At 42.1% G+C, this 20,198-nt stretch overlaps 4 protein-coding genes across 5 annotated transcripts; 3 read left to right on the top strand and 1 right to left on the bottom strand.

Moving 5' to 3' along the window:
• Nucleotides 231-3,280, top strand: LOC8080675. Of its 2 annotated transcripts, none has more exons than XM_021453712.1 (6): nucleotides 231-626; nucleotides 1,218-1,342; nucleotides 1,497-1,747; nucleotides 2,283-2,370; nucleotides 2,741-2,807; nucleotides 2,884-3,280. In XM_021453712.1, exons 2-6 carry the CDS (start codon nucleotides 1,338-1,340, stop codon nucleotides 2,935-2,937), a joined length of 465 nt encoding a protein of 154 aa, XP_021309387.1. In that variant the 5' UTR covers nucleotides 231-626; nucleotides 1,218-1,337; the 3' UTR covers nucleotides 2,938-3,280. The 2 variants fall into 2 exon arrangements, with proteins under 2 accessions (XP_021309387.1, XP_002462857.1); XM_002462812.2 differs by having other exon boundaries at nucleotides 1,492-1,747.
• LOC8080674 (vacuolar protein sorting-associated protein 24 homolog 1) lies at nucleotides 5,258-9,071 on the top strand. Its single transcript, XM_002462811.2, has 6 exons — nucleotides 5,258-5,529; nucleotides 5,805-5,881; nucleotides 7,303-7,405; nucleotides 7,965-8,086; nucleotides 8,177-8,368; nucleotides 8,645-9,071. Exons 1-6 carry the CDS (start codon nucleotides 5,418-5,420, stop codon nucleotides 8,726-8,728), a joined length of 690 nt encoding a protein of 229 aa, XP_002462856.1. The 5' UTR covers nucleotides 5,258-5,417; the 3' UTR covers nucleotides 8,729-9,071.
• On the top strand, nucleotides 10,239-13,942 carry LOC8074232 (serine carboxypeptidase-like). The gene is made up of 9 exons (XM_002462810.2): nucleotides 10,239-10,743; nucleotides 10,906-11,074; nucleotides 11,221-11,340; nucleotides 11,677-11,820; nucleotides 11,929-12,079; nucleotides 12,309-12,397; nucleotides 12,473-12,731; nucleotides 13,113-13,246; nucleotides 13,506-13,942. The coding sequence occupies exons 1-9, from the start codon at nucleotides 10,373-10,375 to the stop codon at nucleotides 13,632-13,634; spliced, it is 1,566 nt and encodes a 521-aa protein (XP_002462855.2). The 5' UTR covers nucleotides 10,239-10,372; the 3' UTR covers nucleotides 13,635-13,942.
• LOC8074231 (mannose-P-dolichol utilization defect 1 protein homolog 2) lies at nucleotides 14,323-18,295 on the bottom strand. The gene is made up of 8 exons (XM_002460642.2): nucleotides 18,025-18,295; nucleotides 16,329-16,482; nucleotides 16,154-16,226; nucleotides 15,927-15,993; nucleotides 15,773-15,832; nucleotides 15,266-15,326; nucleotides 14,919-14,960; nucleotides 14,323-14,681 (listed from the first exon to the last, which is right to left on the bottom strand). The coding sequence occupies exons 1-8, from the start codon at nucleotides 18,187-18,189 to the stop codon at nucleotides 14,578-14,580; spliced, it is 726 nt and encodes a 241-aa protein (XP_002460687.1). The 5' UTR covers nucleotides 18,190-18,295; the 3' UTR covers nucleotides 14,323-14,577.

Raw genomic sequence — 20,198 nt, 5'->3', positions numbered from 1 at the left:
CACGACATCCGCGACGCCGCCTGCCGAGAAGCCGATGCCGCCATGCCGGCATGCCGCCGCCACATTTCCGTTTGTTCTGATCCCGACGCATTCCAGCTACAAGCAGCTGAGCGCCGGCCCGCCCTTTCCCGACTCCCCGGCCGCCGCAGCCCCCGCAGTTGCTGCTTTGCCTCTGGTGCTCGCCTTCTCTGCATTCTCGTGGATGGAAGACCCAAAAAAAAACAAACTTTCTTTTCCGTCTCTGCCCGCGTGCCTTTCTTCTCCCTGTCTCCATCCCTTCGCTCCCGCCGGGCGCCCCACCACGGGCCTCCGTACGCCCGGTCTACGCGCCCGGCGCCATCCTGATCTGGTCGGTGGAGTTGGGTCCGTGGACGCGGTCCACGGACGGCCAACGCTCCGACCTAACCACACCACATTCCTTTCATCATTTCATCCTTTTCCGGTGGTGGGCGGTGGCGGCGACCAGATGCGACCAAATTCCTCCTACTCTCTCTCCTCCCCTCCCCCCTACTCGCCCGCGTAATCCCTCTCTGTCGCTTACCGAAAGCGGAGCAACCGAGGCAAGAGAAAGGGGTGGGCGAGGAAAAGCGAGTTGGCTTCTCTTCCAGTTCCGGATTCATCCTGAGGTGAGGTTCCCTGCACCTAGAATATGCATTTATAGTCTAATTTTTTGGTTTCTGCGATTGCTGCTGGGGATAGTTCCTACTGGGTTGCGGCCACGTATGGCTATATCTGATCCGCCGGAGGATTTAGTTATTGGAAATCCTGGTGCGATTCTGAGGCCAAGAGCTGTATCCGTAGTTGCTGCGGATATCTTTGGTGAGCCGCATGTTTGGGTGGTATAAGTTCTATAAATCCTGCTGCTAGACTTGGAGAAGGGATAGAGGAGGATGGATGGTGCCTTGAAGCTAATCAAATGGTTCGGGTAACGAATGACACTGGCCAATGCAACTATGCTATGTTATTTAATGGACAGTAAGACTGTAAGAGAGTAAGCTGGACAGGAATTTGGATTCTACATGATACAATTTACTTTTAGTGGATCTAGATACAATTTACTTTTAGTGGATCTAGGAGAACTGGACAAAAGACCTGTAAAATGCTTGGCTGATTTCGTGTTTGAATCATATTCCGCTCTTGCAGCCACTGACGCTTGAGGTCCTGCTCCTTCGCAATATTTGGCTATCTTACGAATAACAGTCTCTCTCTTTTTTCAGAAACAAATGATGGCAATGGATATCTGAAGCATGAAAAGACAAACCATCTCGCTCTTTTAAACAGTTCAGTTAGCACACCTAATGGCTGAGGTGTTTGCATGACATTCTCTTTGAGCTTATATGGGGTAGGTGCCAAAAATGAAAGATTTATTATCATCTTATGACGCCACAAATATTATTTTTGCCCTGCAGATATAGTTAATATATGAAGTGCTTGAATTCCAGCTTTTGAGCGACTCGCGCCTCAAGCATATCTGATGTTTAATTTATGCAGAGCAGTGGCTGTATTGGTAATTTAAGCAAATCTCAGTCACTTCCAGATTCTAAACTGAAACGACCCTTAAGAAAGGAATCTCAGAATTCATCTACTGGAAACACAAGACGATGGCAATCGGGTCTAGAAGCGATGGAGAAGAATGTTAGCATATCAGTTTCTCTTGAGGGGAATATCTCGTCTATTCCCAACTCTATAGTCAACGATTCTAAAACGTCAATGGAAAACGGGGTAGATACATCATTTATCAACCATGGTATGATTTCATTTTGAAATGTTGGTATCTTTGAGTTGTATTTAATGAGTTATATCTGTTTTGCATGCTTACAACATAAGTAGATTGAGAATGGTAGCTTGATTGCAAGGTAAATGTGATTGTAGTTGTTTCATCCATTAGATTTTATAGCATCTTTGATATGCAATTAATTGTGCTTGTACCAACACCAAACTCATACCCACATTGTTTCTCTTTTGAACAAGAACTGTACATACTCGCTTGTTTTTCTTGGCATGATAAAGAAAATCACATGTGGTAAAGAGGCTCATTCAGTAATCAGTACTGTTGTCATGTTAAAGTCAGTTTACAGAACATTGTTTCTCACTCTCTTAGAATTTGCAAGGGAAAGTTTTTTGTTAGCATGAACATCTGTGGTCAGTTCTTCAGACAATAACACATTTGTTATAGCTAATGGCCTAGTCAATAGTACCATTTTTTGTGGGGGATATGGATGAATGAATAGGTTTTGATGCCAGGGAGTCATTTGTATACCAATTAATTTTTGTTTCTGCAGCTGCTGAAGCATGGGCTGAGATGAGAAGACAATGGGTTGGACATCAGGAAGAAGTTTCAAGAAAGCCCCCTCGAGAGCCAGTCATAAGGTTCCTGATCCTCTCTCATTTGCGTGAATCATAATTTCTGTGGGACACGATATATGGATTTTAAGAATCTATAGAGAACTAGTCTCATCGCCTTGGGTAGGTGTTTCGTAAATTAGCTAGTTTAAAGATCCTGTGAAATTTGTAATTATCTGTTAAATTTGTAAATTATCTAGTTTAACCTAGATAGTCGATATGCTGAGTGCCTGATGCACTAACAAGCCGTCAGGAGATTCTAGCAAGTGATGTTAGTTCACACTGAAGAAAGTTTTAGTTATTGTTTAGATAGCTTCCTGATTCATGGTAGGCTGCGAGCTATATTTGTTAGAGATCAGATTCCATTCTCAACTCCACTATGTCTTTTACATCGCAGTTGGTCCACAACATATGATGATCTCTTGTCGACGAGTGAGCGTTTTCCACAGCGAATTCCACTATCTGTAAGATCCCTGAGTTAAAGCTTTCCTGCTATTGGTCATTTATGTTATCAGCTTCTGACTTGCCGAACTCTTGTAGGAGATGGTCGATTTTTTGGTCGACATATGGCACGAAGAAGGGCTCTATGATTAGCTGACCTCTGGCTTTCCGCCTTACTTTTAGAATGCAGTCAACTTCCTCCCCACAAAAATTGTAATCTTCTGAAGAAATGAAAAAAAAACATAGTCGCTGAATAATTAGTTTCAACATTTGAAATAGAAAAAAAACTGTTATTTGAAAAGGTACTACAGTGGGTTGGTATATTTGGTGATGAGTTATCAGCGGTTTCTTCATGTTGAAGGACTCGATGATCCTGAATGAACGGTTGCTTAAGAATAGAAGGGGAAAGGGGAAGGACATTTTCTCTAATACCATTACTGTGATGTTATTGACTAGTTAATGTCTGAGACCCCTTAAGTTTTATCAACGTTGGTCATCTACTTCAACATTTTGTAATATTACTAACACCCCCCACCCACCCACCCCCACCCCCAAAAAAAGAAGAAAAAAGAGGAGGTTTGCTTGCAGTCAGGGGCGGACGCAGGGACTTGTGGGAGGGGGACTCTTTAAGCTTGTCCATTTGACTGAAAAGTCATGATTGAGGGTATTTTTCACTGGTTTATTATGAGAGAAAAACACTATTGTCTAGTAGAAAAAGTATAGCTTATAACACAAGTGAACGTCTTCTTTGTCCTTTCTCATCTATGGCTACAAAATTAGTGGGGACATTGGGCTCTTTTGGAAGCAATGGGGAGCAAAATCTAGGGATGGAAAACTCCTCATTAAGAACTAAAATGATATTCCATGGATTTTCACCTAGGGAAAAAGTTTGGAATTCTAAAGGGATTGGAGTTTTCAAATTAGATCTAAGGGGCTCCATGGACAATATGGAGGCAAGGAGTGCTAGAGCCCCTCAGCCCCACTCCATGTATGCATATGGATTGGCTAAGACCACCTTCTATTAATCACAGGATGTATACTTACATAGCTGTCACTATTTACTTTGGTAGACCTAAAAAGTTGACTTCTTATCTCGTTACAATCAAGGACCCTATCATCCTAGGGCAGTAGCAACGCAAATTGTCAAAACTATAGCATGCCTGAGCCAAGAAGATATAGATTATGTAGGCATCTATCAATTGAGACTAGTTTGTTCGTTTGAGTTTATCTGCCGAATCTGTCAACCATTTAGCAGTGTTTTCTCTCACAACAAATCAGCGAACAATAATTTCAACCATGGTTTTTTAGACAAACGAACAAGCTAGGATTTCTCTTCAAGAGCTTCTCTAGAGGAACTGAAACCATTTTGATCCAGCTCCTCCTTTTTTCAATGTAAATAGGCTTTTTCATAGGAGATAGAGATAAATCCTACCAAACAGAGCCTAACACTACAATATCCCACTGTAAGTTGTTTTTTTCATTAAAAGTAACTTTTAGTTTTTGTTAGACTCACACCACCTAATTGCCTTGAGCCGCTCTAAGGGTAGCAACACGCAGAACCCAAAAAGCATATGCCTCGTTTAAAAGCTATTGACATGTAGACTAAGAAACTATAGGGCTAGTGAGCTTCCACCACAAATAGCCTAATCAAAAGCTTTTTGATCTAAAAAATACATGTAGTCCATTGTCAGATTTTTACCATCTTTGTTAGAGAAAATATAAACTTCTCTCTTAAAACACACTACTAGAGAGGTTTCGTTCTTTTGTAAGAGGAAGCACTTGATGCCTCTAAGCCACTCTAATGCATGAAACAGTGTGACATGAAAATCAAGTGCAAATGTAGAGGTTGAGGCTAATGGCTAAACTGGAGCGTTGAAAGCCCTGTTGAGACTAATTTAGTGAAGCATTTCACTTTTATGTGAATATTAAGGCAGGACCCATGGTCTAATTAATTCGATACAATTACAATCTAATGTCATTTTTTTAATCTTCAATATTAGTTGACTAGTTGTTATAGGCTACAGCCAGCCAATCCAAAATGAAAAAAAAGAGAACATATCTTTACCGATAGGAGCAAGTGTTAGCATGTAAGGTTATCTTAGATCCATTTGGTAATTCAAATCTAAAATGGGTCTCCAACACAATACCTATAGTATCCAACAAAGTATCTATACAGAAGATCCATTTTAGGTATTAGAAGAGGCATAACCCAAATTTAGGCTATCCTCTCTCATCGAGATCCATTTGCAAGGAGTGTTGTCGTTTTGTTGTCGAAGAAGACTAAAAATAGGTATTGAAACTTTTGACTGTAGCGCTACCTAAAAAATAAATAAGTTTTTTTTGTATTTTGGGTGATAATTGTTTGACATAGTCTAAGTATGCGCAGCCGTGATCTTCTAAAAAAACGTATTCGTCAGAGCTTGGTATAATTTATATACCCAATTATTATCTAATATAATTTTTCTTTTATAAAAAAAAATGTCGATACGCAGTTTCGAAGCAACGCCGTTTCACGGTTCTTCGTCATCGCTTTCCCCTCCCCCGTCTCTTCTCCGGGAATAAGCACGCGTGAAGCTTCGTCTTGGAACCGACTGCGGATTCGCCTCCGATCTGTCCCCGGGCCGCCGGCGCCGATGGAGAAGGTGAAGAACATGCTCAAGCCGCGGCCGACGCCGCAGCAGCAGCTGCGCGAGTGGCAGCGCCGCCTCCGCAACGAGTGCCGCGTCCTCGACCGCCAGATCCGAGGTCCTACTCCCCCGAACGCGCCCGCATCTCCTTCCCTTCGTTCCCCTACTTCTCCTTCCCTCTGTCACCAAGGGGACTGCCGATCAGGCTCGCGTGAGCGGAACACTAGGTGTGATTGGGACGTGGCTAGGGGTTTTCAAGGATTGGTGATCGGTTGTTGCTTGGTGCTGTGGTTTGCCTCAGAAATGGCCAAGGCGGTGATGCGATTAGCCGAGCGATTCTTCGGGTAATTTTGGGTGTGAATTGTTCTTACTTCTTTCTCTTTGTTTTTGCAGATGTGCAGAGGGAGGAGAAGAATGTAGAGAAAGCCATCAGGGAGGCTGCCAAGCGCAATGACATGGGATCTGCAAAGGTACGGCTAGTTTAATCTTCTTGTTTTCGGTATAAGTGTTCCTCTCTGCTTGCTCTCTTGTAGCATGGATCGTTGGGATTCTGAGCGTAGCACAGTTAGTCAAGGTGAATCTAGGAGCAATGCAGATGTAGATACGAATCAAATTGATCTCCTGCCAGTAAACCTAAGGTTTTAGAATTGATGTTCATTTCCTTGTGTAATGAGGATTTAGTCATATTACATGAGCAAAAAACCTTACGGGTTGTCTTAGTGCAGGAATATTGAACATGGTAGGAGTGATTGCACTGAAAGAGAAAAAAATATATCATAACCTTTGCACACATCATTATGGATTCAATATGCTGATGCTGTACATATGATTGACTATAGCTCTTGGTATAAAGCTTCATACCTGGCAATCTGGTATAATACGAGCATGGTTTTCGCTCTACAAAGAGAGTGAACGTGAAATTGTGAATATGTTTTTCTTTTTTAAAAAATTATACAGGTTGAGGATGATTGGATTTTTTCTCTCTATTTCTTACCTTAATCGTGTTGTGTGGTTATCTTACCTTCAAATGGACATGCTACATTAAATCTGTATCCAATCATAGAAATAATGGAATATGGAAAACATCAATATGCGACTAATGTCATTTGACTCTGTGTTAATATGCCAGTCAAATATAATTTTTTTCTGATATTTGATTTTTTCATCATCAGAAAGAAATGCAAACTATAGTATTATACAAGGTGTCAATTTCTTTTTTACTTTTATGTTCCTAAATAGTTGCCCCACATGTGACTTAGAAATGTGTAATTGGTAGTGGCGGTAGTAAGTTGTCATTGTTTTATTTCTCAAGAGTCAAGAATGTCGTTGATATTACCCACTATCTCAGAGCTGGGGCATTACAATAGCAGAGAACAAAGAAAGCTCACTCATGCCACTTTAAAACATGTTCCAATCTATTGAGAGATTGTAAGTAATTAGGGATTGAAGTGTGTCAAACTATATAAGACAATGGTAGATTGCTTGTCCACCAAATCGTCATGGTGGTGCTGTTTGCTCTCAGGACTGTAGAATTGAGCACAAACCACTAGAAGTTGTAAAGCTGAGTTAGAAACTATTCCCAGCAGCAATACTGTTGTCCCAGTTTTCACGAAAAAAATCATTATAAGCCGCATACTGGGGGGCCACAAGGTCACTATGTGTGGTAATCTTGAACACCTTGTTAGTTGTTACAATGTTACAAAGAATTTGTTAGTTCATGATCATAAACCTCATTCACATGTACCATCATCTGTATGTTTTGTTCCTTCACATATCAGGTTTCAAGTTTCAACAACAGACATACAATGTCAATTTTTTCATCACTGATCTTCTGTCAAAATAATGCTAGCCGTTTGGTGTACTATTGATGTTATGACATTTTTCATGACAGGCTCTTGCTAAGGAACTTGTAAGATCAAGACGTGCTGTCAATCGTCTTTACGAAAACAAGGCTCAACTAAATTCAGTGTCAATGCACCTTGGAGAAATTGTCGGTATGGCTTTTTTTATGAGTTCTTTTTTGTTGGTTTGGTGTCCATGAAAGTGTCCTTTTTTTAATTTCTGGAAGAGTGATTCTGTTAGTTAATATCCAAAGGCACGCCCTTCTACTTTCTTGGGGATAAGAATGCAGCATCAATATTCAATACATCTCCCAACTAAAATTTCTTTTGTGGACAACTTATCTTTTGCCACCAGGTACATCTTCCCAGAGTGTTATTAAACGTTCTTTGTGTGATTGCAGCACCTCATAAAATGAAGTCACATGTTATATTGTTTGAATTTGGGTGTGTGCTAAGTTTGTTTTGCTGCAATTGCCCAGCAAACTTGCAGATCAAACAGGACCTATAAATTAACAAAATCACAACTGGCAGCACTGTATTTCATTTTCACCCTTGTAAATCCTCTTTTTATAGAATGAAGCTGCATCCTATTTCATTTCATTTTTCCATTGGGCTAGGGAGTGGTCCTCTCACTTTATGGCTTCCATTTCCTTGTTTTTCTTCCATTTCCTTGTTTTTACAAACTAGTAATTTCCTCGAATGCCATTTTCAGCAACTGCAAGAACAGTGGGTCATCTGTCCAAAAGCACTGAAGTGATGAAAATTGTTAACAACCTAATGAAAGCTCCAGAGCTGGCTATCACGATGCAAGAATTTAGCAAAGAAATGACCAAGGTAATCTTTTGCATTTCTTCTGTCTTGTTCAAAGATTTAAATTCTTTAGTGGTGATAACTGAAACTAACATTTTATTGTTCTTACCCCAGGCAGGTGTGATGGAAGAGATGGTGAACGAGGCAGTTGATTCAGCTTTGGACTCTGAGGACATGGAGGAGGAAATCGAAGAGGAGGTTGACAAGGTTCTTGCTTCAGTAGCAGGGGAGACTGCCTCCCAGCTACCAGATGCTGCCAGAACACAGAAGATACATGAGGCTTCAACAAGCAGGGTTCCAGAAGAGGTAACTAACTACCTTTGCCCTTAACTTTGCTTGCATGTTGGTGAACATTGTATGACTTTCAAGAAGCTATTGGATGGGAAGTGGACTTTGGGAAATAGAGATCTCACTGACTGCTGTATGTTCAGGGTGGAAACTGGAAACCAATTTAAGTAATTGATACACTCGATAGTGTGTTTGGTCTCAGGCCATTGATGTGGCTGTTCAAGTTTATTTTCATCGTGGATTCCATGACTCTGGTTGTAATAACATTTCTCTTTTCATTTATTTCTTTTGCAGCGGCAAGCTGTTGCAGAGGGCGCTGACGATGACGAGGAAGACCTAGAAGAGATCAGGGCACGGCTTGCTAAAGTGAGGTCGTAATTCATATACATCTCTGAGCCTTCTAACCTGGGGAGCCCATGGCTCATGAAACATGGTGCCCAAACACGTGTATTGTGAATTGAGTTGATAGCGGTGCAGATTTTTTTTATTACCCTCGAGTCGACCATATATGAACTGGCAGTGTATTGTTGTACAGTAAGCAACGCGATGACAGGCGGCATGGAATATCTATTAGAATAATATATGGATAGCGACATGTCTCCTGATTTGACGAAGGGATGTAAGATTTAGAGCATGTCTGGTTTCTCTTACTAAATTTTAGCTAGCTAAAACTATTTTAGCTACTTTTGAATGACCAGTGAGACTAAACTATTTGAACTTAGTTTTAGTCAGTGTTTAAAAGTTTAGTTACTCAGGCTTTGTTTAGTTCGTAAAATTTTTGGTTTTTGGCCACTGTAGTACTTTCGTTTTTATTTGACAAACATTGTCCAATCACGGAGTAACTAGACTCAAAAGATTCATCTCACAAATTACAGGTAAACTGTGCAATTAGTTTTTATTTTTGTCTATATTTAATGCTTCATGTATGCGATCAAAGATTCGATGTGACGGAGAATTTTGAAAAATTTTGCAAACTAAACAAGGCCTCAAGTAATGAAAGTTTAGGTGGGTAAAATTTAACGAGGGGACCAAACGGACCCCTATTGTAGCATGAAAAGAAAGGGCTGGATAAGCGTTTGCAGTTGAACAAATACGTGTCTCATCGTTAGCCATTTCACGTGTAAGAAAACTGGACAGTGACAGTGGAGCTAAGGCTCCGCGTTGTTGCTGGTTTCAACATCCAACTGAACTCGTGGGCTAGTGGTGTTTTGGTCGCCTCCCTCCCACACCTGCGGATCTCGCCTGCTAGTCTAATCCGCCGCCTAGATCTTGCTCCTCGTCACCGCTGCTCCCCGTCGCGCCCGCACCAGCTTTCTTCTCCTGCGGCGGCGGCCTGCCTCGGCGCACGCAGAATGGTCGTTTCCCAGGGCCTGGCTCAGAGGTGTTTTCAAACCCCGTGCGGGGCTGGCGCTGGCTCTGGGGTTGGGCCACGCAAACAACAGGTCTGGCTGGACTGCTGGACCCCTGGGCGGCTGGGCCAGACAATCAAGGCCCTCTCAACGTCTGGGTAGGTTTTCCTCAACGTCGGGAGGTACACGATGGCGGCAACCTACCTGACAGGTGAGCCCCAGCACAGCGACAAAAATCTATCTGACAGGTGGACCCAGTATATGCAAGGAGAAAAAATAAATCTAGGCCTTGTTTAGATGCACTACAAACCCAAAACTTTACAAGATTCCCCATCACATCGAATCTTGCGGCACATGCATGGAGTATTAAATATAGATAAAAATAAAAACTAAGTACACAGTTAGTCCGTAAATCGCGAGACGAACCTTTTAAGTCTAGTTACTCCATGATTAGATAATGTTTGTCAAATAAAAACGAAAGTGATTGCCAAAATCTAAAAAGTTTTAGTAATGCGGCGGTTCCGCGGTTGACTCCTCTCTCTCGCGCTAACCTCTCTCTGGAAGGAAGTCTACTTGTGTTCATCACCCCCACACTCTCCGCCCCCGCTTCTGATTAACCGATTCACTTCCACCACTCCACCGCCACCACCTGTCGCCGGAGGCCGGACCAGCCATGCGGCCCGCCGGCCGGCTACTCCTCCGGGTGCTCCCGCTCCTCCTCCTGGCAGCCGCAACCGCCGGCTCGTGGGAGGACGGCCATGGGAGCATCCTCCGCCTCCCCTCCTCCTCCTCCTCCTCCTCCCCGCGCCGGTTCCCCCGCTCCGCCGCCGTCGACCTGATCCGCGCGCTCAACCTCCACCCCTCCGACGCCTCCCCGCCCTCCTCCACCGCCGGCGTCGAGGGCGCCCTCGCCTCCGCGGGGACCCTCGTCGAGAGGCCCATCCGCCTCGCGTCCTTCGCGGACGCAGGCGACGCCAGCACGTCGGTGGAGGACCTCGGCCACCACGCGGGGTACTACCGCCTCCCCAACACCCACGACGCCAGGTGAGCGAGTTTCCCCGTCTCCTCCTCCTCCTCCTCCTCCTCCTCCTCCTCCTCCTCCTCCTCCTCCTCCTCCTCCTCCTCCTCCCCCTCCTCTCTGCCGCGTTACCTCCCTTGCTGACGCAGCGACCCCCATGTCGCTTTGCTCGCGCTCGTCCCGTGTAGGATGTTCTACTTCTTCTTCGAGTCGAGGGGCCAGGAGGACGACCCCGTGGTGATCTGGCTCACGGGCGGGCCCGGCTGCAGCAGCGAGCTCGCGCTCTTCTACGAGAACGGCCCCTTCAACATAGCAGACAACTTGTCGCTCGTATGGAATGATTTCGGTTGGGACAAGGTACGTATCGTACTTCTCCGCCTGCGCTCCCCGATCCGTGGACGATTTTCAGGGTCTGGAAAGAGTTCAGATGTGTTCCTGTATGCTTTCTCTTTGAAAGTTCCGTGTAACATTGCTTCTGTTCGTGTGTTGGCTGGCCTCCGCAGGCATCAAATCTTATCTATGTTGACCAGCCCACCGGAACTGGGTTTAGCTACAGCTCGGACTCGCGTGACACTCGCCACAACGAAGCTACTATTAGCAATGATCTATATGACTTCCTGCAGGTAATGTTTATCTATCCTGTTCTGGACATGGTGCATTCAGTTATATTTATGCCCCCAAGTTGCCATATGCGCTTTATTTATATGGCTAAGTGTAGTAGAAGTTAGCCAGCTTCTAGTCTAGTAAGATATTAGTCACATGAATAGCAATGGTACCTTTCACATGTGCTGTGTGCCTAGACCAAAAATAACGTAGAGTTCTTATAGTAATAAGGCATGGACTTTATTTGAACTAGAGTGTGAATCCTTAACTTTAGCAGCTATATAGAAGTGAATGTGTCTTTTTTGCATTCTTATCATGGGTTTGCTTTCTTGCCTCTAATTATGTGATACTGGCAGGCCTTTTTCGCTGAACACCCAAAGTATGCTAAGAATGATTTCTTCATAACTGGGGAATCATATGCTGGGCACTACATTCCTGCCTTTGCAAGTCGTGTGCACCAGGGAAACAAGAACAATGAGGGCATTCACATTAACCTGAAGGTTTTAATTTTTCTCTTTCTTGATTGATTGAAGTACTATGCTATTTCTTTGTTGAAGGCATTATTGCATTATTGTCATGGTGTGATCCTCACTTTATATGATTTACAGGGTTTTGCGATCGGCAACGGTCTAACAGATCCAGCAATACAGTACAAGGCGTACCCTGATTACGCGTTGGATATGGGATTAATTACAAAAACACAATTTAACAGGATCAATAAAATTGTTCCGACTTGTGAACTTGCTGTCAAGCTTTGTGGTAAGTCCTGCTTCAATTGTGTGTAAATCTCTTCTAATATTAGTAATTTTTGCCTCTTGGCCTAGCAGAATTATCAGCAGTCGTCAATATTTCTTCAGCAATTAGTTCTTAGCATTGCTGCGTATTTGCTCATTGGTCCCAGTTGTTTTTTTTCTTTTGAAGGAAAACTTATGCTCCCATCCTGATGCCTTATATATGAGCTGATGAAATCTAATTCCATCTTTTGCAGGTACCTCTGGAACAGTATCTTGCCTTGCTGCGTACTTTGTCTGCAATACAATATTCAGTGCCATCAGGACAATCATAGGCAATAAAAATGTAAGGGCAAATACAGATATATTTTTGGCACTATGTTTTGGAACTTTCTAATCAGTGCTCATCTTGGCTTTGCAGTATTATGACATCAGGAAACCATGCATCGGAAGCCTGTGCTATGATTTCAATAATTTGGAGAAATTTCTTAATCTCAAATCTGTTAGGGAGAGCCTAGGAGTTGGGGATATAGAGTTCGTTTCATGCAGCCCAACGGTCTATGAGGCCATGCTATTAGATTGGATGAGGAACCTTGAAGTTGGAATCCCAGAACTCCTTGAGAGCGACATCAAAGTGTTGATTTATGCTGGAGAGTATGACCTCATATGTAACTGGCTTGGTTAGTATCTTGCAACTTATTAATAATAAACACCTTTTTTTATGCTTGCTATTTCATACAACACTGGGTCTTACTCGACACAGATAATCTTGAATTCACCATAACCTTTTCCATCCAAGGCTTATTATTTGCTCCTTCATGATTAGGTTTTGTGGCTTATTATTTGCTGCTTCATGATTAGGTTTTGTGTGAGTTCTTTACTAGGAAGTTGGTAGCATGAGTATGTGTACACGAACTGTCAGAGAAGGATAGTTTTCGATGGATAACAGCAGGAAGACAATACTGCTGATGCTGACAATCTATTCTTTCCCACTACTGTGTTTTTATATATTGTATTCTTGCTTTGCCTGACGTGACAAAATCTTGTCCTCATTTGACCAGGGAACTCAAGGTGGGTAAATTCTATGGAATGGTCTGGAAAGGAAGCTTTTGTCTCCTCAGCTGAGAAGCCCTTCACAGTTGATGGGAAAGAAGCTGGCGTTCTAAAGAGCCATGGTCCTTTGAGTTTCTTGAAGGTTAGATCTGTACTATGCACAAAAGTGCAGCTTCCTCTGATGATAACAGTCTTCAATTCTAAGATCAGGATCTTTTCACAAATCTTTAGTTTATAAAACCACACATGGAAACATATAGAAATATAAGAAACTGAATGTACGGGACAATTGGTTTGATGGTACTGCCATGCTTTGCTATTCTCACGGGATGTCACGTCATGTTAAGTTAATAGTATCCACTCAGTCATTTGAAACTTACTGGAGGCGCTTTGTGCAACAGGTCCACGATGCTGGTCACATGGTACCGATGGATCAACCGAAAGCTGCTCTGGAGATGCTGAAGAGGTGGACTTCTGGAAACCTTTCGGAGCCATCTTCAAGCTCCCAGAGGCTTGATTTTACAATGTAACAAACAGACACGCTTCTCATGACATTTCGAGGAACGTTGTCGTGCACTCGTCTCCTTGGACTACAATACGTAGTTTACCGTGTACCTCTGGATGTTCGTAGGCTCCGAAAATATCCTGGTCTTATGATCTGAAAATCTCATCTTGCGACCATATATGTTATTTACCTTGTATGGGCGCTCCGCTTGCTGATGAGACACGGTTACGAGTTACGACTCGATGAAAATGTAATAAAGCTTTTCAGGGAATTGCTAGGCCAGGCATATTTGAAGAATTGCTCTGGAGTACCTTATGTGATGACTTGCGTCGATATTAAGTTTTTTTACAATGTGATGTCATTTTTTTGCCGCTTTATATATAATTAAATAATTATAATATAGAAGGATTTCAAAGTAACTTTATATGGCGTCCTGTGAAATCCATATAGAACTAGTAGGAATAAACCTAGAAACTCGTAAATACAACACTCAGTTCAAGCTCGCCATGCTCGATGGGGTATGAATTTAAAAGGTTGCAGAATAATGAGAATAACACGATATAATAAATCGATGATTACTGAGTGTATCCTTTCTATGCTGACAGCTAGCATTTTTGTGATCTGATCTGATCTGATGAAGCAATGCTCCCATTTATCAATCTTCCTGCAACTAAGCAGCGGTCAAACTAAAAACACTGAATGAAACAAAATACGGAACGGCACAACAGAAAGATAAACCCATCAGCAGCAGCTTGCAGTCATTATCTAAAGACAATTGTATGAACTATATAAGTCAATAGTACACTACTAAAGTGCTACAAGCAACAAGTCCATATATAGCAAGACTGTAATCTGACTATACTGGTGCCATGTGGAGTGTTGGAGTCATAAACAACGAGGAAATGTAGAGTGTTGGAACAGAGTCATAAACAATGAGGAAGAACTTTCTGCTGTCTCTCGCATGTTGTTTAATCTTCTTTCTTCTGTTTCTTCGGTGTGGGCTTCTGGTACAGTAGTATCTGACCCAAGAGTGTACCATTCATGACGATGCCAATTGCGGAGCCCATGATCACTTTTCAGGAGTTAAGGGCCATCCAGATATAATGTTAAAAAAGTTATATATAAAGTAAGCTTGTAGGAAAATTCGATGCTTGCAGAGCAGTGAATCATTTATCGCCTTTTTTTTTGGAAGAGTATTGAGATAAGCAGCTACCAAATCAAACTTTAACCATGAGGACATATCAACCTCTTTCTATTAACTACCTCTAATGAGCAGGCAAATGATAACTGCAATCAGAATCAAGGATACCACTTAAGGGAGTCTTCTCCTGGATGCTGGTAAAAACTCTTACTGCAGAAGAAATTGTATCAAAGATTAGTGAGCTTTCAGCACTGATGGAAAAGTTTATTGATTAAGGAAAGATGTGTATGACCAATTAAGAATATGATTAATTTAAGTCATGCTAAATATTTTCCGAATATGAACTCCACAAAATGTCAAATGCATATACTGCTTATTAAAACAAAGTGTTGTAAAACAGCAATATCAGCAAAGAAGATGAGCCAGGAGGACCATCTTCTATTCGCTTTGCTGAAAAGTCATGGCTGAAAGTACTGTTCACTGATTTTTCGTGAGAGAAAAACACTGTTTCTTACCAATAGAACCAGCAAAGTTCATGAAACAGGTAAGGAAGCTGAGCTCGCCGGTGCCTTTATTCTGTGAAGTACGTTGCACGGACATGTTATATTTGAAATAATCACGTCATATTAACACCAAGGATCTGAAATAGTGCTAAAGATAAAAGGTTCGGAGAAAGTGCCTAAGAACATCCAATTCAAGTAGCCCAATCAAAAATACTGCTACAAGACAATAAGAAGCCTAAGCAACTCAAGCCGATTAATGTTGGTTGATCACTCTTTGCAATCTGCCACTTATAAATTTCCACAACATGCTCATTGACAGTAGTGAAGTTCATTAATGCAGTTGGGTTCTCAAACATCTATGTTTCAGACTGCAGTCAAATGTCTGGAGCTATTATATATTGGATGGTACAGATTTAAGCACTGGTTACCCTCACACCTATTACAGCCAACTTGCTATAAAAGAAATATAATATTGTATAGCTTCATGTAGTAAGGTGTGACAGAAATGTGACATTGTACCGTAAAATTCTTCCATATCTGTGGAACTCTAGCAAAAAAGAAGATAGCATGCTGTGAAGCCTGCACAAAATATTAAAAAACAAGTCAAGACGAGCATATACACTATCATCTGTAAGTTAATACAACAAAATATCACTCACTAGTCACTACTTACATAAAGGACTTCAAAAAGAGCAGGATCAATTTTTCCAGCCAAAACCGTTGGAGCCAATCCACAATATCTAAATGACCACTATATAGGGAAACCAGGTCAAACATTGTAATCAGACAAAATATTAAAAAAGTTTGATGATCTTCATTGAACTGCTCCATGGGACTTGGCACATCTTTATTTGCAGCACAAAAACGAAGTTAGAATAAACATCATGAAATGAAGGATACAATAAAGCTTTCATCCATGTTTTGGTTCCCATTGGCGGTGAGTAATAGTAAATGATTGCAACCAAGATAATTGCTGCATATCGGATAAAAGCATCAGTTAAAGAGATCAACAAAGACAGCTAAAGCAGCTTTAGAACATATGCTGCCTACTCAAAACATGGAGTCAAATACAAACCTTGGATTAACAGAAAAGCTAGCTCCCCATAAGCTGAAAAGGGAAGTCCTTTATGAATACAATATGCCAAAGCAATTGTGTAGCCGACAACCTCAAGTTCAAAGGATGCTACACTAAGCCCTCTAACACTTCCATGCTTCAAAATTTTCAGTATCTGCAGCAGGATGTATTTGTGATTATGGTGTAAAGTCAAAAGGAGAAGGTAACCAATTCTAAAGTACAAGAAAGATTCTGGGAACATAATCAAAATCAAAATCTTGGGACTGAATCTTATCTTCTCTTATTATGAATATCAACAACAATTCTATTAGCCATGTATGATCATGGATTGATCTCGACATTATTCTTAATAGTTAACAACATCTTTCTCTAAGCAAGACAAGAGTCTGAAGGTTTTAGAATCTCTAATCTGACTACCAGGACATGCAGGTAAAAAATTCTTTACTCCAACATTCCTTTCACAATTTTTGCATCCCATTAATTATGTGCTACTAAAAGTCAATAAGCATACAATGCAAGCTCTTCAACTCAACCTTCTGAGGTAATTGCAAACTAGCCCCACTATATTTGTCCAAATGTCGACTACCACTAGTGGCACAATTGCTAGGATGATCCTTGTTATTTCAAGGGTTCATGTAAACAAAATCATGCAAACCGACAACTCTATAACAAAGGAAAGACCCCATCCGCCGTTTTCTTTTATTTACTTTGCAAATTTTGGAACAACACATACCAAACACGGCAACAGTAAGCGAAGCCTACCTAATAACACAAGTTCATAGCATAAAAAATTGCAAGCATATCTAGGTAGAAGATTAAGAAGCAAACTCCTCCACAACTGCGAAACTGAAGCTTAATTCTTAATTCGTGACACTAGATTCAGGCACCTGAGGGAACTTGCCAACAGTGGATGCAACAATGATGGAAAACCCGAGGATCTTAGATATGAAAGGCAGCGGGTTGCTTGCATCCAGTGGACATGATAGGAAGCATCCAATGGTCATGTCCATGGTATCCAGCTTCATCCCTGAGGCCCGTCTCTTCCCTTCGCTCATCTCTACGGCCTTCAAATTTTGGTTGCCCTGCAGTGACTGGATTCTTACTGCCCGTATTCGTGGGCCACAAACCATCAAGGAGGAAAGGTCCCTTGATAATTTGAAGAAGGCTGATACAGGGCTTGTAGAGGATGTTATTTGGTGGGCTGACTGGGATTGCAATGCGCTAGCTGTGACACCATAGCAGACCACGGGGAGCGCTGAGATCATATTTGCTTATCAATGCCTAGCCAGCCAGCCTTGAGGTCAGGACCAAGAAGCTAGAATTTTCTGAGCAGGGGAAAGCTCTTGAGAGAGGAAGTAACTTCAAGAGTTCGTGCTCTACACTCAAGCAGCAGCAAGGATCACACCAAATCAACCAGCATCCCACAAACAAACAAAGAATTCCAGCGGCTTCCCCCTTAATTTCTACGCTATTCTACCGCGCCGCGCCAAGCTCACAGCCAAGCCTCAAAAAACAGACCCTTTACACAAAATTCCGCACGCCACGGTCACGCAAAGAACATGAGATTGAGATCCGCCATCACACCCAGCGCCGGAACCCAACCCACCCCACCAGGCGAGCTCGCCACGGATCGAGACACACATAATTAGACGCGTGGAAGAACCTTTAACTAGCGCCAAGAGAAAGGCGACGGAACCTGGGGGAGCTTCACGGTGGTGGATGCGGCGACGATGGCGTAGCCGAGCAGCTTGGAGATGAGCGGGAGCAGGCAGTCCTTGTCGGGGATCTTGGTGTCGGCCAGGGCCGCGAGGACGCACCCGAAGTTCATGCCTAGGATCTCCAGCTCCATCGCTGCCACCATGGTCGTCTCTCTCCTCACCCCCCGTGGCCGCGCAGGTTCGCAGTCGCAGCTTGTTGCGTCGCGCGTCGGCGATGGAAACGAGACGACGAACAGCGAAGAAGCCCACAGCCCAAACGCCAGGCGCCCACCAGCGAGTCTCTTTAGCGAGATGGGCCTTTGGGCCGTTCCGTGACGGGCTGGAAGTCGAGCTGGGTGGTCTCGTTAAAAGCTCGAGCCTTTGTATGTGTGAGATAACAGCTGGTTTGGTTGACGGCTATGCACGTACAGGGTTTTTAAATGGTTTTTGGAAGAGTTTTCATAATTGTATAGAGAGAGTGGTTTGCACCTAATATTTTCCCTTGAAATGAAGTGTATTTATTTCCTATTACAACGGTCCATGATTTGTTGGCTAACTGCACATTAATCAGTGCACTAAATGATATGTGCCAAACTAATGGCCTGAATCTATACGTGACATGACACCAATGCATGGTAAAAACGTGCATGCATCCATCTAAACATATGGAGTACATGTGTACGTTTTTGAACCATGTTTAATAAGATGTCGATAGACGTGATAGACATAATCAATGTGCGGAGGGACGTGTGAATGAGTCCCACTCATATATTGATCTAAAATATATGCAATTCTAGAACAGTACTCTATTAAATTATTAACTGAATTTATATTAAAAAATATCAATATTTATGATACCGAATAGGTATCTTTAGATTGTCATGAAATATATTTTTATAGGGTTTGAATTTTTAAAAAGGCTCTGGTTTCTCAAGAAGTCATACCAAATGGGTACCAAAAGAAGGTTTCACCCTAAATCCATAGAGCCAAAACTTTAGCTTCTACCGGTTCCCTTTTTTTCAAAAAAATACTCTTAGGAGCTGGATTGCCAAACTTTTTACAAAGTGCTTCAACCCCACTAGAAAAAATATTCCCTAGAGAAGTCAGAGCTAAAGCCATTTTAGGAGCCAAAGTGATAATCAGCCAAACTTAAATTAGTTTGGTTCTTGAGAAACCTAAAATTACAATTTTTTTCAGGACAGAGGTAGTAGGGATCAAGCATGAGTCACTGTGCATTGGACATGAAGATCTTATTACATGGTATAGTACAGATGTGACAATCACTTAAATGGACACAAATACATGAGATGTAAGTGAGCATATATTACGGTTCTAATCAAATGTGGTGGAAAAAACACATAGCTAGATTGTATATTTTCTTCTTCATGGTTATCATTTTCTCTCTTTGTTAGTTTGTTTTGTGAGTAAGTTGGAGTGTAGTTAATAAACTTAATTAAAATAAGATTGAAACTAGCCTACCTCTCAATGGTGTACTACAATTTATTTTCAACATGATGGGTTAATATTGCCTAATGTTCAAAGAGTAAAATACACAAGTGGTTCCTGAACTTATCCTTGGGTATCATTCACGTCCTCTAACTCCCAAAAAATGCATTTTCATGTTTCCTAATTTGTCTTGGGATGACATCCAAGCTAGTATCAAAACTCCCATAATATTATTTTCAGATCACTACACTTGTGGCCAAGTGTAATCTAGTTTAGGTCTCTAAACTTACATCAATGTCCAAATGAACCTGGTCAGCTTGAAGCAACAAGACATGGGTGGAAGGTGCTTGGCTTTGAGACCTACTTGGTGATGGATCCAACATTGAATACAAGGAAGGTATTGCTTCTTCTTCCCCTTTCTTATCCTCCCTTCCTCCTTCCATTGTGCGAGAGGCGAGATGGGGCTCGAGCCCCACCCTCCCCATAGCTAGATTCGCCCCTGATGGTAAATGTCTCATTCTTGATTAGGGTGAAAACTTACAGACAAAACAACCATCTAGTCATCCACCTTTCTCTTCTGCCTAGGAAGTACTAGCTTTGGCCTCACACGCTCCACTGTAAAGGATGTTGTGGTCTTCGAGGTAGAGAATGAAGAGGTAGCTTTAGGCTCGCCCTTTCCACTATTAAGTATGTTGTGGCCCTCGAGGTGGAGAAAGAACCTAGAGGG

Source organism: Sorghum bicolor, chromosome 2, assembly GCF_000003195.3.
Source record: "Sorghum bicolor cultivar BTx623 chromosome 2, Sorghum_bicolor_NCBIv3, whole genome shotgun sequence".
Classification (NCBI taxonomy): Eukaryota; Viridiplantae; Streptophyta; class Magnoliopsida; order Poales; family Poaceae; genus Sorghum; species Sorghum bicolor.
Note: the sequence above shows the minus strand (reverse complement) of the source record. Positions and strands in the feature narration are given on the sequence as shown.

Coding starts and splice junctions, on each gene's coding strand:
- LOC8080675 (XM_002462812.2), top strand. CDS start 1,316: ATGACATTCTCTTTGAGCTTATATGGG. Junction 1,343..1,491: donor TCTCTTTGAGCTTATATGGG/GTAGGTGCCAAA, acceptor TAATTTATGCAG/AGCAGTGGCTGTATTGGTAA. Junction 2,371..2,740: donor CCTCGAGAGCCAGTCATAAG/GTTCCTGATCCT, acceptor TTTACATCGCAG/TTGGTCCACAACATATGATG.
- LOC8080674 (XM_002462811.2), top strand. CDS start 5,418: ATGGAGAAGGTGAAGAACATGCTCAAGCCGCGGCCGACGCCGCAGCAG. Junction 5,882..7,302: donor ATGACATGGGATCTGCAAAG/GTACGGCTAGTT, acceptor TTTTCATGACAG/GCTCTTGCTAAGGAACTTGT. Junction 7,406..7,964: donor GCACCTTGGAGAAATTGTCG/GTATGGCTTTTT, acceptor TGCCATTTTCAG/CAACTGCAAGAACAGTGGGT.
- LOC8074231 (XM_002460642.2), bottom strand. CDS start 18,189: ATGGTGGCAGCGATGGAGCTGGAGATCCTAGGCATGAACTTCGGGTGC. Junction 16,227..16,328: donor AGCTTTTCTGTTAATCCAAG/GTTTGTATTTGA, acceptor TCCGATATGCAG/CAATTATCTTGGTTGCAATC. Junction 15,994..16,153: donor ACATGGATGAAAGCTTTATT/GTATCCTTCATT, acceptor GTGGTCATTTAG/ATATTGTGGATTGGCTCCAA.
- LOC8074232 (XM_002462810.2), top strand. CDS start 10,373: ATGCGGCCCGCCGGCCGGCTACTCCTCCGGGTGCTCCCGCTCCTCCTC. Junction 11,341..11,676: donor ATCTATATGACTTCCTGCAG/GTAATGTTTATC, acceptor TGATACTGGCAG/GCCTTTTTCGCTGAACACCC. Junction 12,732..13,112: donor CCTCATATGTAACTGGCTTG/GTTAGTATCTTG, acceptor TCATTTGACCAG/GGAACTCAAGGTGGGTAAAT.